Below are 15,613 nucleotides of genomic sequence, written 5' to 3' on the forward strand. Positions count from 1 at the left end.
CATGTTCACAAGAGCCCCCCTCGCCCGTGTCCTTGGTGGCCAAGCCTACCCCTTGACCTGATGTGCTCCTAATATGCCCAGCCCACAGTACTTGTCCCTTACATCCTTGCTTGCTCCAAGAGCACACTCACATGGCCCTGGCATGCCCCCAGTCCACCTCACACACTTAGCCAGCATGTGGTTCCCATCCCCCGTTCTCTCACACGCCCACGTGCCCTTCCTGCAGGTTCAGCCCCTGTTGTCCAAGTGGCCCTCCTGCTCACAATCACAATGCACACCAAGACTGTGTGCCCCTTGCACTCAGACTTCCTTTTTTTGTTGTTGTATTTTGGCCATGCTATGCAGCATGCAGGATGGTTCCCCAATCAGGGACGGAACCCAGGCCTCTGCAGTGAAAGCACAGAATCCTAACCCCAGGGTCATCAAGGAACTCCCCCCACTTCCCTTTGGTTTCCCAGATGCTCCCCCCCCAGGAACCCACACACTCCTCCTACTTGCTCTTGCACACCTTTCCCACATCACACAGTATATAAGGCTTGCACTCCCATCAACTCCTCAGCCCTGGGCCCCTCAACTCTCCTCCATGAGACCTGGCTCATGCACTCCCAGGCCTGTACCCCACCCTGAACCCTGCCCTCATGTTCCAGGTGCTCTTACCCTTATTCCTGGGTCCCCCTGTGTGAGGCGTGAGCATCGTGGTGCATACACACAGCCTGTATGAACTGTAGGCCCCTCCCACATTTACAGGACTTCCCAGGTGGCACAGGGGTAAAGAATCCACTGCCAATGCAGGAGACACAGGTTCAATCCCTGGGTCAGGAAGATCCCCTGGAGAAGGAAATGGCAACCCACACCAGTATTCTTGCCTGGGAAATCTCATGGACAGAGGATCCTGGTGGGCTACAGTCCATGGGGTCGCAAAAGAGTTGGACACGACTTAGTGACTAAACAGCAACAGCTCACACCTACAGCCTCCATCCCCGGTTTTGCCCAGGTCCACACACACCTCCCCCATATTCCCATGTCCACAGAGCGCACTGAGCCCAGCATGGTCACCTTCTCCCCCACATTCTACCATGCCACCTTGGCCCCCTCACACCCGATACCTCCCTAAGCCCCTGTGCCCTCTCACAAGGCTTTTGCACATCGACCCCCATCACAAACTCCACCAGAACCCCCAAGATATTGCTCACTCATCTGTATCCCTTGAAGCATCACTGTACATTCATCCTGCTCTCCAATCTGGCTTAAAAGCCACTGCATCATCCTTGCACCCAGGATGGCCGCACATCCCTTCATCTGCAGGAAACCGTGGCTCATCACTGGTCCTTCACACTCTGGAACCTGCTGTGGGAGCTCCAGCCCCCCACCTCTGCCCCTCAAATGCACTCCACGGGCACACTCTTTGTTAGCGTTATTCCTCCAAACACTCACTTCCTCCTGCTCACTCCTTGCCATTCCCACCTTCTCATGGTCCCAGGAGTCCATGTCTGTCTGCATGGCCCTCCAGTGCTCAAACAGCAATACCGAGATAGCAGGCACGTAGGGCATTTCGTAGGCGCCAGGCCCTGTTCTAAGCACTCAGCATCTATTAACTCATAAGGGGAAACTGAGGCCCAGAGAGTTCCATCTAACAGTGGTACAATTGGGATTGGAACCCAGACAGGCTGGCTGCAGAACCTTTGCCCTCAACCACCACGCCCCCTTTCTCAAAGAAGCCAAAAACATCGATTCTGGAGCCAGCTTGTTGGGAATTCAAATTCCACCCCTGTCACCTTTTGGCTGCGTCACCCTGATCAAGTGACTTTCTGGGCCTCCACTTCTTCATCTGTAAAATGGGGATAACAGCCCATACTTCTGGGATGGTTTGTAAGGATTAATTTTGATTACTATACACAAAATGCCAGGATACTGGCCCTGGCCCAGTTGAAATTCATACAAGTGCACCTACAGCGAGCGCAAGACAGGTGCACTCCTCGAGAAATAAAAACCACGATGATGCTTAGAACAGCAGCGAGCGCCCGGCCGCCTTCGCTGTGGTCCCAAGTGCCCGCCGACGGCGCCCCCATCATGTCCCCTCCGCCCCGCGCTGCAGGTGAAGGAGTCGAAGCGTCAGTTCATCTTCGACGTGGTGAACGAGGGCGGCGAGTCGGAGAAGATGGAGCTCTTCGTGAGCTTCTGCGAGGACACCATCTTCGAGATGCAGATCGCCGCGCAGATCTCGGAGCCCGACGGCGAGCCGGAGGAGGACGAGGACGAGGGCGCGGGCGCGGCGGAGGCGGGCGCCGAGAGCGGGGATGAGGGCGCCGCGGGGCCCGAGGGCGCGGCGGCCACGGCGGCGGCGGGCGCCACGGCGCGGCTGGTGGCGGCCGCGAACCGGGCCATGCGGGGCCTCAGCTACCGCAGCCTGCGGCGGCGCGTGCGACGGCTGCGGCGGCTCACGGCGCGCGAGGCGGCAACCGCGGTGGCCGCACTCCTCTGGGCCGTGCTGGCGCGCGCGGGCGCGGCGGGCGCGGGGGCCGCGGCGGGCGCGCTGCGCCTGCTCTGGGGCTCTCTCTTCGGCGGCGGCCTGGTGGAGGGCGCCAAGAAGGTGACGGTGACCGAGCTCCTGGCGGGCATGCCCGACCCCACGAGCGACGAGGTGCACGGAGAGCAGCCAGCCGGGTCTGGGGGCGACGTGGACGGCGAGGGCGCGGGCGAGGGCGCGGGCGATGCCGCCGAGGGTGCGGGCGACGAGGAGGTGGCGGACCAGGAGGACCCGGGAGTCGCCGACGGGACGGTTGCTGTGGCCGATGGGGGGCCCTTCCGACCCGAAGGGGCCGGCCTCGGGGACATGGGTGACACGACGCCGGCGGAGCCGCCCACGCCCGAGGGCTCGCCCATCCTCAAGAGGAAGCTGGGGGTAAGAGTGCGGGCGAGGGCTTCAGGGCTTTGGAATGACTGAAGTAGGAAGGAGGGTGAGAAAGGGGAAGAGAGACTCTAATAGAGGGTGGGTGGAAGTGCACAGAGAGAAGGAAAACAAAAAACGACGGTGAGAGGGCCTGAGAGATGCACAGAGACGCACAAAGAGAGAGACACACTCAAAGACCGACACAGAGATGGAGACCTGGAGAAAGGCTCCCGGTAATACGCGCAGTGTTTCTGGGAGCCACGGAGAAAAAGACATCTGGAAACAAATAGAGCCAGCGATCCAGAGACCAAATTAGAGGGGAAGGGCGATCAAGTCCTAAAAAGACCCAAGATGGGGTCAGAGACACTGAGGGAAAGACCCTCAGAGATACAGGCGATTGTGGGGAATTAAGTAGCCCACTTGACAGAAGCCCCTAAAGCATTCTCAGGCCCTCAGTGCAGAGTGCAGGTAGGGGTGCCGTTGTCAAGGTGATGAGAGGCCCTGTGGGATGAAGCGCTCCACTGGGAGTCAGCCTGACTCTGCACAGTGCTTTGGTCATGGCTGCTCCATTTTTCTGAGCCTCAGTTTCCCTCTGTAAAATGAGAATTATACTCCTTTTCTGGTGAGGGTGGAAGGAGAGTACACCTCAGACTGCCTAGGAGAAAAGTGCAGAAAGGACATGGAGAGGAATAGGCAGGTCTGAGGGGCACCGAGGGAGCGGGCTCTGCCCTGATACTTGCCCGGCCGTCAGGTGGATGGAGAGGAAGAAGAGCTGCCTCCAGAGCCAGAGCCGGAGCCGGAGCCCGAGCCGGAGAAAGCTGAGTGAGTGGCCTCAGGTGCAAGGGCCCAGCCCCTATCACTCCCTCATGGACTGGGAGCCTCCTGAGGTCAGGGCCTGAGGCTGTCCTGGTCACCCTGTGACCTCAGCATCACTCAGCCCAAGCCCAGACCCAGAGGAGGGCCTCTGTGAAAGATGGTAGAGGAAGAAATGCTCCTCTCTTCCCCACAAGCCTTTCTACCAGCCGTTCCCTCCGCCTGCAGCACCCTTCCCCATGCTTGGTCTCAGCCTTCCTCCTCCTTCCCATGTTGGCTCACCCATCTCCTTCTCCTGGAAGCCTACCTTGATTCCCCTGCTAAGATGAAGGGGTGTTTCCTCCTCAGGGTTCCCATGAACCTCTGAGCTTCCCCCATCCCAGCCCTGACTGCTCTGGGCTGTGACTGTCTGGTGATGGGTCTGAACCCCATTGGACCCGCACCCCTTGAAGACAGGGCCAGAGGTTGGTCTCACCACTATGTCCACAACACCATCTAGACCTGGGCCAGGCATGGGAGGGGCCCCACACTTGGCTTTGAATGAATACATGCATGCATTTCCCAGGCACCTTCTCATTCTTTGTGTGTCCTGCCCTGCAGTGCTGAGAATGGGGAGAAGGAAGAAGTCCCCGAGACCCCACAAGAACCTCCCAAGAAGGCAGCTCCCCCTGCACCCCCTCCAAAGAAGGAGGGAGCTGGCGGTGCAGGCCTGGAATTCTGGGGAGAACTGGAAGTACAGCGGGTGAAGTTCTTGGTGAGGACCCAGCAAGGGCATCCGAAGCCCCCTCTCAGGGAAACCCAGCATTCACACGACCTCTGCCCCCACCCTGTTCTTGAGCCCACCTGTGCCCAGCTCACCTCTGAGGGGAAGCCAGTCGGGGCAGAGGGCAGAGATGTCCCCAGAGAGAGCAGGACCTGGGCACAGGGCAGCATTTTCAGGTGGTCCTCCCTTGGCTCCTCAGCCTCTCCCTGCTCACAGTCCTTATTCCCACCTCCATGCCTTTGCACACCTGGGACTACCTGCTTCGATTTCCCCCTCCATCCTCTATCCAGAGCTAAATCCAACTGAAGCCATGGCCTATTCCTTGGCTCTCAGCCTTCAGGTGGGAGCTGCCACACAAGCCCCAGCTCCTCCTGTGCAGGGGGTGGGGGGAGGTGTGAGGGAGACTCACCTCCTCATCCAGGCCCAGAAGAAGGGAGGGTGAAATTTGGGAGGGCAGGGCCCAGGGCTCCACCTGTCCTGTCTCCTCTCCAGGCCAGTCTGACATGAGGGGCTGAGGAAAACATGCTGGACAAAAGGGGGGTCCTGTGAGGATTTGGGGAAAGAACAGGGAATGGAGAGAGCAATGGAGAGGAAAAAAGGAAAGGAGAGTTAGGAATAGATGTCCTCTTCCCGGGGTAAAGCAGACCAGGCCACCTTGTCCTGGAAGCAGCATGGCAGAGGGGATGGGAGGGTAGACTCTGGAGCTGGACTGCCTGGCTTCAAAGCCCAGGCCTGCCACTTCTTACCAACATGACCTTGAACAAGACAGCTCACTCCCTGAGCCTCCGTTTCCTCATCCAGAAAGTGGGCACATCAGCGCAGAACTAAACAGTTCATGTAGATAAAGCACTTAGCCCAGGTCTTGGTATACAGTAAGCACTCAATAAATGGGAAGTTGTGGGACGAGTTATTCAGGACGCCAGTGCTTGGGTTGTGGGTGAATGTTGGGATAAATTCTCCAAGGGAGAGGATGGACTGTGAGCTCTGTCTTTTTCTTTCTCTCTGCATCTTAGAACTACCTCTCAAGGAATTTTTACACCCTGCGATTCCTTGCCCTCTTCTTGGCATTTGCCATCAACTTCATCCTGCTGTTTTATAAGGTGCTGGTCAAGAGGGGCTGGGAGGATCAAGTGCTGATCTGGACTGTGGGATGGGAGGTTCAGTCCCAACAGGTCCCCAGGGCCCTTGAAATTCACTAGGGACAAAGGATTGGGCTCAGGGTCCTGGGGAAGGGTCAGGCCGGACACGTGGATCTTAAGACCCTATAGGGGTGAGTATAGGTATCTGGGTCCATCTGGAACACATGCCTGAGGGCCCGGGGGAGTTAGAACAGCGAACAGGTTGTGGGTTCCACATTCAGCTCTGCCACTGGCCAGCCCTGTGCCTCTGGGTGCAGGCCTTGCCCTCTCTGCAGCACCCACCAATTCAGTTACTTCTCTTTGCTTTCACATAAGCTAAAGAGAAATCTGTGGGGAGGAGGCAATGGGAAGCTTATGGGAATTCTTTTAATTAAATTAATTCTCAATTCTCACAGTTCAGGGACTAAGATCCTACATGCCATACAGTGCTGCCAAAACAAACAAACAAACAAAAAAACACATGTAAAGCTCTCAGAATAGTACCTGGCATATAAAGATGCTGTATGAATAGATGATAGCGACCACTAATTTTAGTATTGGTATTAATGTTAGTGTTAAGGGAATTCCCTGTCAGTCCCTGGTTAGGCCTCCTCTTTTGCTGCCAAGAGCCTGGGTTCAATCCCAGGTTGGGGAACTAAGATCTCACAAGGTGATATATATATGCATGTGTGCTAAGTCGTTTAAGTCCAACTCTTTGCGACCCCATGAATTGTAGCCTGCCAGGCTCCTCTGTCCATGGGATTCTCCAGGCAAGAATACTGGAGTGGGTTGCCATGCCCTCCTCCAGGAAAATCTTCCTGACCCAGGGATTGAACCTGTGTCTCTTATGTCTCCTGCATCTATAGGTGGGTTCTTTACCACTAGTGACACCTGGGAAGACCCTGATATATCTGTGTGTGTGCACATTAAAATTAGCCTCTCTTTAAGGCTCTACTATCAAGACAAATCAACTCTGTTTTCAGTTCTCCTGTCACTCAGTTCAATAGTCAAGATTCCCAGAACAGAGTCTGATTTGCTAGCTAGGATCCTGGACCTGCCCCTTGATCTTGATTGACAGTCCTGTGGAGACTGCCTCTGACAGGGGCCCAGACCAAACCTCAGGCATGGAGGCTGTTCATTTGCTTTGTGGGTTCAGGCTGTGGTGGACCAGGTACCAGGACCCCTGGTCCCCACCCTGACTGACCTGTTCCCCCCGCTTTAGGTCTCTGACTCTCCACCCGGGGAGGATGACATGGAGGGGTCAGCAGCTGGGGGCCTGCCAGGAGCAGGGTCTAGTGGCGGCTCTGGCTGGGGCTCGGGGGCTGGAGAGGAAGCAGAGGGCGACGAGGATGAGAACATGGTGTACTACTTCCTGGAAGAGAGCACGGGTTACATGGAGCCTGCCTTGCGGTGCTTGAGCCTTCTGCATACGCTGGTGGCCTTTCTCTGTATCATTGGCTACAACTGCCTCAAGGTGGGTCATGACCACAGCCTTGGGGCCAGGACCTGTGTGTGTGTGTGTGTGTGTGTGTGTGTGTGTGTGCGCGGTGGAGAGGGGAGAACATGAACTGGGGCCCTGGCTGAGAGGATCTGGGACGGGGGCTGGGGAATGGTGCACAGCATTGGGACAAAGGGGACCTAGGGCTGGGGTAAGGCCAGGGGCTGAATACAGGATTGGGCTCTTTAGCAAGTGTGATATTCAAACTGGGAACTGATGCAGCTCACACTGAAGAGATGGGTCCCATGTTGATGTTAATTTCTGGATCAAGAAGCACAATTTGTCATTTGGGACTACGTGTCATACTCTACGTGTTGGTCAGCTGGTGAATCTGTGAGGGTGTGCAGGCCTCAGACGCAGCCTGGGTGCCAACAGGGGGATGTGGATTCTGACATAACTGTGCCCGAAGCTTCGTGATGCCCCATAAGTTGTGTTACAAAAATTTCCACTTGAGTTCCATGGGAGCTGACTGTCCAGCTAATCTTGATACTTTACAATTGGACGAACAGAGTTCTTTGGGCTTCGAACGTCTGCATGTGCAGTTCCCTCTGCCTGGAAGGCTCTGCCCTACTTTGATCTCCTCTCACCTGCCTGATTCATTCCTCCTCCTTCCCTTGGGAGGCCACCGACTGCAGCAGGCACCAGTTCTGGGCCCTCCTGGGTTTTTTGCGCATCCCAGCCCTGACCTTATCATTGCATTTCCCCACCGCTACTACCCTGATCACTCTGGGAGCGCAGCTCTGCTGTGGGGTCTCATGAAGGCTCCAGCAAGACATCCCTGTTCCTGCCGAGGCTGTGGTCTCCTGACACTCCCCCCCCACAACCCTGTTTGCCTCCGTGCACTAGGTGCCCTTGGTGATCTTTAAGCGGGAGAAGGAACTGGCCCGGAAGCTGGAGTTTGACGGCCTCTATATCACGGAGCAGCCTGAGGACGATGACGTGAAAGGCCAGTGGGACCGGCTGGTGCTCAACACTCCGTAAGGGCTCAGCAGCCCCCATAGTGGGTGGGGGAAGCAGAACTGGGGTACCACTCCATCCCCAGCCCAGGCCTGGAAAGCCTGGGGTTCCAGGTGCTGCCGATCCTGACTCATTCTCTCCAAGCCTCCACCTTCCTCTTTGTAATACACACCGGTTGCCTGTGCATTAAAGTACCTGTGGGGGTGCTGGTGACACGTAGAGATTCCCGGGGCCCCAGCCCAGGAGATTCTGGTTCAGTGAGTCTCCAGAGGCGCCCAGGAGCTGCATTTTAAACTCCGTCCTCACGCAGGATTCTCACCAGGTGTCATGAATGGGAAACTGATGAAATCATTTGGGTTTTGAACTGAGCCCAGAGAGGAAATGAGGGTTGTGCGGGCAATGTGGTGGGACACTGGACCCCCAAAGAGCACTCCCAGCCCATCCCATTCTCCCCAGGTGAAGTCCCGTCTTCCGTGTTCATACAGCCAGGCTGCATCCTGAGAGGGAGGCATGTCTAGAATAAGAACACCAGGTCAGGACTTCCCTGGCAGTCCAGTGGTTAAGACTCCATGCTTCCAATGCAGGCAGCGTGGGTTTGATCCCTGGTCAGGGAATTAAGATGCCTCATGCTGCGGGAGCCAAAAACAAAAAACAAAACAAAACCTGGTAAATAAAGGGCCAGAAGCATCAAATAAAATTAAATGAAACAGCATGAGAAAGCCCTCTGCTCCCTGGACGCCAGAGCGGGGCCAGGCTGCTGGCTTCAATTCCCCCCGACCCCCATCACACACTCTTGCCTCCCCGTCTCCCCTCTGAGTGCAGTTCAGGTCTTTGTACATCCCCGTCACCTGGGCTCCACCGATGACAGCGGCGGGTCCTGGGGTGGGGGCAGGATGTTAAGGTTGACCTTGGACAAGCGTCACCTGGCCTGGGGTCTTTAGAGCCTGATCCTGAGTGAGAGGTTGACCCCACTGTCTGGGATCCCCTGTGAGAAAAGCATTGGAATTCCAACCCCACCCCACCCCTACCCCACTCCCACCCCAGTCTGGCTGGCAGTTCCTGTTCCTTCCTCCCCTAACATCTTGTGGCTTCTTTCTCTTGGCAGGTCTTTCCCCAGCAACTACTGGGACAAGTTTGTCAAGCGGAAGGTGAGACGCTGCGAAAGGGGAGGTCGAAGGTCCTCCCCAGCTGGGTCCCTTGATGCCACCAGCCCATCCGAGCCCAGTCAAGCACTTGCTTTGTGTGCAGCCTTGGGCAAGGGGCTTTGCCTCTCTGAGAAGCACCTCAGTTTGCCCATCTGGAAATGGGCATGATAATCACCCCCCACGCCCCCCTGTAATGAGACGATGCATGTGACAATCTCAGCAGTGCCTGCCGCAGAGTAAATACTTCATGAATATTACTTTTGAGGGAGGAGCTAAGGCATCTTGTCTTCAGTACATAGACTCTGGTGCTGGATTGTCTGCTTTTCTCTTTCTTGTTAATATTTCATTAATTAATTTGACCACATTGGGTCATTGTTGCGGCACCTGGGATCTTCATCGCTGTACTCAGGCTTCTCTAGTTGCGGCGCCCAGGCTTAGCTGCTCTGCGGTCTTGGGAACTGAGTTCCTCTACTCGAGACAGAACCCATGTCCCCTGCATTGGAAGGCAGATTCTTATCCGCTGGATCATGAGGGAAGTCCCTTGTCTGCTTTTCCATTCCTGGGTGTGTCACCCTTTCTGTGCCTCAATTTCCATCATGTTGAGTGAAGTACTAAGAGGGCTGACCCCACTGGGTTGTTGTAAAGATTGTTTGACCTGCTTCGTGAACAGTATCTGGCGCAAAAAAAGACATTAGACAAGTGTTGGCTGTTAGAATCATTCATTCACTCAACAAAAGTTTATTGAGTACCTCCTGGGTATCTAGTCAGTCCTACCTACTAGGAACTGTACTAGGGTTCCTAGCAGTAAACACATCTTGGCCCTTAAGTTGGAAAGACAGATGAGGAACACATTTATAATGTTCAGATGGTGATAAGTGTTGTAGGAGAGAAAAAGACGGCACGGGGCGGGGAGGAGTGTGTGGGGGTTGGCCCAGAGAGATTACTCTTTTGTGCAGGGTGATTAGGAGGTGAGGGAGTGAGGCAGGTGAAAATCCGGGGGAAGTGTGTCCTGGGCAGGGCGAGAATGGCAGCTGTAAAGGTCCTGGGGCAGGGATGTGCCTGGAGTATTTGAGGAGCTGTGGGGAAGCTAGTGTGGCTGGAGCAGAGTGAGTGAGAGGGTGAGCAGGAGGAGAAAAATTCATCAGTGATGGGGTTGGGGGGCAGTTATATAGGATTATATAGGGTTATATAGGTTATATAGTTATATAGAATTCCTTGCCTACCTGCCTAATTATAATAAATTATCCCAATTAATTTGGCTAATGAGCTAACTGGTGGGGAGCACTTTATTACTTTTGGACCCTACCCCTGAGGATCTGAAGAAAGCTCTGGCCCTTCTCCCCAGAAAAATGCACCCCCAATCTCTCACACAAAGTTCAGAATGTCCCCAGACCTCCCCCCGACAGAGCAGACCACCACCTACCCCACTCCAGTCGTGTCTGCACAGCTCCATGCTCCCCGTGCAGGTCTTGGACAAGCATGGGGACATCTATGGGCGGGAGCGGATCGCCGAGCTGCTGGGCATGGATCTGGCCACGCTGGAGATCACAGCCCACAACGAGCGCAAGCCTGAACCACCCCCGGGGCTGCTCACCTGGTGAGCCAGGGAGGACTGCCCCCACCCCCAGGCCTGGGGCAGGTGGCCGTGGTCTGACTCTCCAGCATCTGGCCATCCTTGTTTTCTCTGCCCTACAGGCTTATGTCCATCGATGTGAAGTACCAGATCTGGAAGTTCGGGGTCATCTTCACAGACAATGTGAGGAGGGCCCCGTAGGTGGGGGAGGGGCCTGCAGGTGAAGGGCGCTAGGAGGGTTGGGGGCTCTGCCCCCAGGTATCCCTGACCAGGGACCCACTCCTGAGCTCTGCGCACTTCTGGTCCTAGGGCACCCTCAGTCCTGCCTAAGGCTCCTTACCCTCCACACACTCTTTGTTTTGTTTTCCTTAATTCATTTTCTTTCATATTTAATCATTAATTTGGCTGCACTGGGTCTTTGCTACTGCACACAGGCTTTCTCTAGCTGTGGCGAGTAGGGATACTGCTCTCCAGTTGCAGGGTAGTTTGCAGCACGTGGGCTCAGTAGTTGTGGTGGACAAGCTTAGCTGCCCCCACAGAATGTGGAATCTTCCTAGACCAGGGATCAAACCTGTGTCTCCTGCATTGGCAAGTGGATTCTTAGCCACTAGACCTCCACGGAAGACCCAGAACACACTTACATTCCCAGACTACATCCTTCTGCAGAGGGTTCCCCAGCTCCTCGAAGAATGGCTTCCCACACCGAGTGCTCCATTGTTCTAGAGTGTTCCTGATCCTTCAAATAATTGCTAGCCAGAGATGGCACCCTGACCACCAGAGCACTCCCGATGCTCTTGAATGGTCCTGGGCCTCCAGAGTGCTCCTTGACCCTCATGCATGCCCGCTGACCCCTGGTTTGTGTGCCTACAGTCTTTCCTGTACCTGGGCTGGTACATGGTAATGTCCCTCCTCGGGCACTACAACAACTTCTTCTTTGCCGCCCACCTCCTGGACATCGCCATGGGGGTCAAGACGCTGCGCACCATCCTCTCCTCCGTCACCCACAATGGGAAGCAGGTGTGGAGGGATCTGCCCGAGTGGAGTGAACCTGGCAGGGGCCACCTTAGCTGTCCCTTAGGAGGGATGGAGGGTGAAGGCTGGGCAGCTCGGATGAGGGGGGCGCAGGGTTGGGTGAGGAGGGGCAAGGCTGGGCTGGCTGAGCCAGGGTGGATGTGGGTCATGAGACCCCGGCAGGAGGGCCATCTGGGCTGAAGTGGGGCAACAGTAGAGAAGGTGGGCATGGGGGAGCGGCAAGCCGAGCGTGGAGCTGACCCGCCCCCTGCCCGCCCCCAGCTGGTGATGACCGTGGGCCTCCTGGCGGTGGTGGTCTACCTGTACACCGTGGTGGCCTTCAACTTCTTCCGCAAGTTCTACAACAAGAGCGAGGATGAGGATGAACCTGACATGAAGTGTGACGACATGATGACAGTGAGCTCCACCCCCCCACGCTCTTGGATCTGTTACCAGCCATCCCTGACCCTTAGTTTTCCCATCTGTAAAGGGGGTTAGTAGTAGGACCTACCTTGGGACTTCCTGGGCTGTCCAGTGGTTGACTCCCCCTTCCAAAGTAGTGGGCGTGGGTTCAATTCCTGGTCAGGGAGCTAAGATCCCACATGCCAGAGAGTGCAACCAAATTAAAAAAAAAAAAGTAATAGAACCTACCTTGCAGACTTATTTCCGGGGTTAAGTGATCTGACCCTTGTGAGGTACTTGGAACACTGCCTCAAGGAATGGTAGCCACCGTTGTAGTATTTGAGCTTTTCAAGGTATTATCATTGGAAAGGTGCTCAAGCACAGTGCCTGGGGTTGATAGTTCTACCTCCCACGCTCTGGTGTCCTCACCTGTGGAATGGTTGCATAATAATAGAGCCTATATCCCAGGGTTGCTTTTAGAACTCAGTGATGCTCCCTGGTAGCCCAGCGGTAAAGAACCCACCTGCCAATGCAGGAGAGACGGGTTTGATCCCCGGGCTGGGAAGATCCTCTGGAGAAGGAAATGGCAACCCACTCCAGTATTCTTGCCTGGGAAATCCCATGGGCAGAGAAGCCTGGTGGGCTACAGTCCATGGGGTCGCAGAGAGTTGGACATAGCTGAGCACATACGATGCTCCCTGACCATCAAAGACTTAAAAGTTTAGAATAGTGCTTGACAGGTATTAAGGATTCCATAGACATGAGCTACTATCATCATTATCTATCAGGAAAAGTTTTATGCCATGCATGTTTCTATTTTCTCTTCTCTTCTAATAAGTGGTGGTCATCACCCAAATTGAGTTTAACCTACTATAGGCAGGGGTCACAGTTGAAAGAATCATTCCAGTGCTCTATCTCAGAATGGCCTGTAATCTGGCACTATGCTCACGGGACCCATCTGGTCCCTCAGTCTGATATTTGAGGCCCCACCAGACTTGGTCTTGTCACTCAGCCTTGTTCCCACCAGTCACTGGTCTTAGCTCTTACCCAAGGCCACTGGGTTCTCTCACTTCCTAGAGACACAGAAAAAAAAAGTGTAAGGTCTTTTCCAAGTCTCAGGCAGACCATGTCCTTCCCTCTGCTCAGAACCTTCTTGTGGTTCCCCAGTGCCTTCATGGTGTACAAAGCCAGGGGAAAACTAGCCTGGCCTGAGTCTAACCACAGTCCTTGCCTTTTGCTCTCTGGCTGCCTGGGCCTCCCTCAGTTCCCCTAAAATCATGTGTTTCCTCCCAACCCAAGCCCTTTGCATCTGACAGTCTCTCCACCCGCCCTCTCCCTGGCCCTACGTACACACGCCTATTCACTTGATGCCTCATCTTCAACTTAAATGCTGCCTCTTACAGGAAGCCCTCCGTGACCATTAGCTGGCCCTTATTTCTCTCCTTGCTCTTGCTCACAGGAACTCTATTTCCAGCCTCACTGAACCTCTTTTCAGTTCCTCACAGGAGCAAGATGTATTCTTTCCTCCCCAGCAGTGACGAAACACATGTGGTTTTCTCTGCCTGGAACTCTCTCTCCCACCTAACATTTTCTTCACGTTTCCAGTTCACACATGTCCTCTCTTCTAGGAAGCCTTACCCTATCACCCAGGCGGGGTCAGGCTTTCAAAACTTCAACGTTTCCTGTGCTTCCCCCATCTTGCCCATGATTACACTGTGCTTTCCTGGCCCTGAGCCCTCCCTATCACAACCCTGATCATTTCTGGGCTGTCTCTATCTGATGCCAAGCTTGTGAGCCCTGTAAGAGCAGCGTGCAGGGCTGTCTCAGTCATTGCCGTGTGCCCTGCTCCAGCCAATCTGGCGCCCTGTAGGTTCTCAGTGAATGTCAAAGACTGAACCCGCGACTCATGTTTCTCACCCTGCCCCTGCAGTGTTACCTCTTCCACATGTACGTGGGTGTCCGAGCTGGTGGGGGCATTGGGGACGAGATAGAGGACCCAGCAGGCGATGAATACGAGCTGTACCGGGTGGTCTTCGACATCACCTTCTTTTTCTTCGTCATCGTCATCCTGTTGGCCATTATCCAGGGTCAGTGCTCATCAGGGTCTTGGGAGTGGGGGCTGTGTCCAGAGGCAGGCTAGCTCTTTAGCGTACAAATCCAGGATCTGTCAGCCTGGATTCATGTCCTCACTCTACCTCCCTCTACTGTGAGACTTTGGGCAAGTGACCTCTCTGAGACTCAGTTTCTCCATCTATAAGATGAGGATATTAATTATACTAGCCACATAAAGTTGCTGCGAGAATTACGTTAATTCATAGGTGGTAAGTATCTGGCTCATGGTAAGTGCTCAGTAAACACTAGGTATTATTTTTAGTAAGTGGGGTGAAATTAGAGAGATGGGGTACAAGACTCAAAGGCAGATAGCTAGAAGAGGGGGAAGCCTGAATTAGGTGAGAAGTTAGACACTGATGTGCGCCCTGCAACTCCCCCCAACCCCCTAGGTCTGATCATTGACGCTTTTGGCGAGCTCCGAGACCAACAAGAGCAAGTGAAGGAAGATATGGAGGTAGGTCATGTCTGAGGGGCGACCCTGAGGGATTACAGGACCCTAGGGGGTGGAACGGACCTCGATTCTGATGTCTCCTGCCATGCACAGACCAAGTGCTTCATCTGCGGTATCGGCAGTGATTACTTTGACTCGACACCGCATGGGTTCGAGACTCACACACTGGAGGAACACAACCTGGCCAATTACATGTGAGTGTGGGCCCATTGGCCAAACAGGAGGGTGGGGCGTGGCCCCCAACAGCGGGGAGGGGAGGGAGATACTATTGACTAGTCTGGGGCGAGGGTGTGGTGTCCATGTGGGTGGACTCCCAGCCAGCTAATCAGGAGAAAGTAAGGGAAATCGTGACCTGTCTACTGCTGCCTCCCATCCCCAGGTTTTTCCTGATGTATCTGATAAACAAGGACGAGACAGAACACACGGGCCAGGTAAGGGTGTGTTATTGGAAGGACAATGGGCAGGGACGTGGTGAATTTTAATATAAGGCCAGGCAGCAGGTGGCAGTGAAAAGCTCATGTCAATATGAAGCATTTGAAGATGTGACCAACTACCTCTTCCCCATCCCCCACCGCTAGGAGTCTTACGTCTGGAAGATGTACCAAGAGAGATGTTGGGATTTCTTCCCGGCTGGCGATTGTTTCCGCAAGCAGTATGAGGACCAGCTTAGCTGAGACACCCCCAGCTGGCCCTTCACCCCCCACCTCAAGTGCCTTATTCTCACAGCAAACCCCATAGCCCTCAAACCCCTCCCCACAAGGCAGCTGGGGGGGAGGGGTGACCATGTACTGACAAATAAAGTCTGTGCTACACCCCTGACATCATTGTATTGGATTGCTGATGGGGGGGGGGTGGGTAGCATCCAGGAATTCTGCTCTCC

At 54.8% G+C, this 15,613-nt stretch overlaps 1 protein-coding gene across 5 annotated transcripts in view; it reads left to right on the forward strand.

Moving 5' to 3' along the window:
- Window positions 1–15,552, forward strand: part of RYR1 (ryanodine receptor 1) — a 127,970-nt gene extending 112,418 nt beyond the window's left edge. For all 5 annotated transcript variants that reach the window (XM_025269065.3, XM_025269068.3, XM_025269066.3 and 2 more), the window contains 16 exons: window positions 2,096–2,902; window positions 3,642–3,712; window positions 4,304–4,457; window positions 5,480–5,566; window positions 6,807–7,058; window positions 7,929–8,059; window positions 9,145–9,187; window positions 10,651–10,781; window positions 10,880–10,940; window positions 11,628–11,774; window positions 12,051–12,185; window positions 14,101–14,257; window positions 14,672–14,736; window positions 14,827–14,927; window positions 15,113–15,164; window positions 15,312–15,552. In XM_025269065.3, the coding sequence (XP_025124850.3) occupies window positions 2,096–2,902; window positions 3,642–3,712; window positions 4,304–4,457; window positions 5,480–5,566; window positions 6,807–7,058; window positions 7,929–8,059; window positions 9,145–9,187; window positions 10,651–10,781; window positions 10,880–10,940; window positions 11,628–11,774; window positions 12,051–12,185; window positions 14,101–14,257; window positions 14,672–14,736; window positions 14,827–14,927; window positions 15,113–15,164; window positions 15,312–15,407 (2,490 nt within the window). In that variant the 3' untranslated portion in view covers window positions 15,408–15,552. The remainder of the gene's footprint in view (window positions 1–2,095; window positions 2,903–3,641; window positions 3,713–4,303; window positions 4,458–5,479; window positions 5,567–6,806; window positions 7,059–7,928; window positions 8,060–9,144; window positions 9,188–10,650; window positions 10,782–10,879; window positions 10,941–11,627; window positions 11,775–12,050; window positions 12,186–14,100; window positions 14,258–14,671; window positions 14,737–14,826; window positions 14,928–15,112; window positions 15,165–15,311) is intronic.
- Window positions 15,553–15,613: the final 61 nt, after the last annotated feature.

The sequence above is a fragment of the Bubalus bubalis genome, chromosome 18 (genome assembly GCF_019923935.1).
Source record: "Bubalus bubalis isolate 160015118507 breed Murrah chromosome 18, NDDB_SH_1, whole genome shotgun sequence".
In the NCBI taxonomy this organism is placed as follows: Eukaryota; Metazoa; Chordata; class Mammalia; order Artiodactyla; family Bovidae; genus Bubalus; species Bubalus bubalis.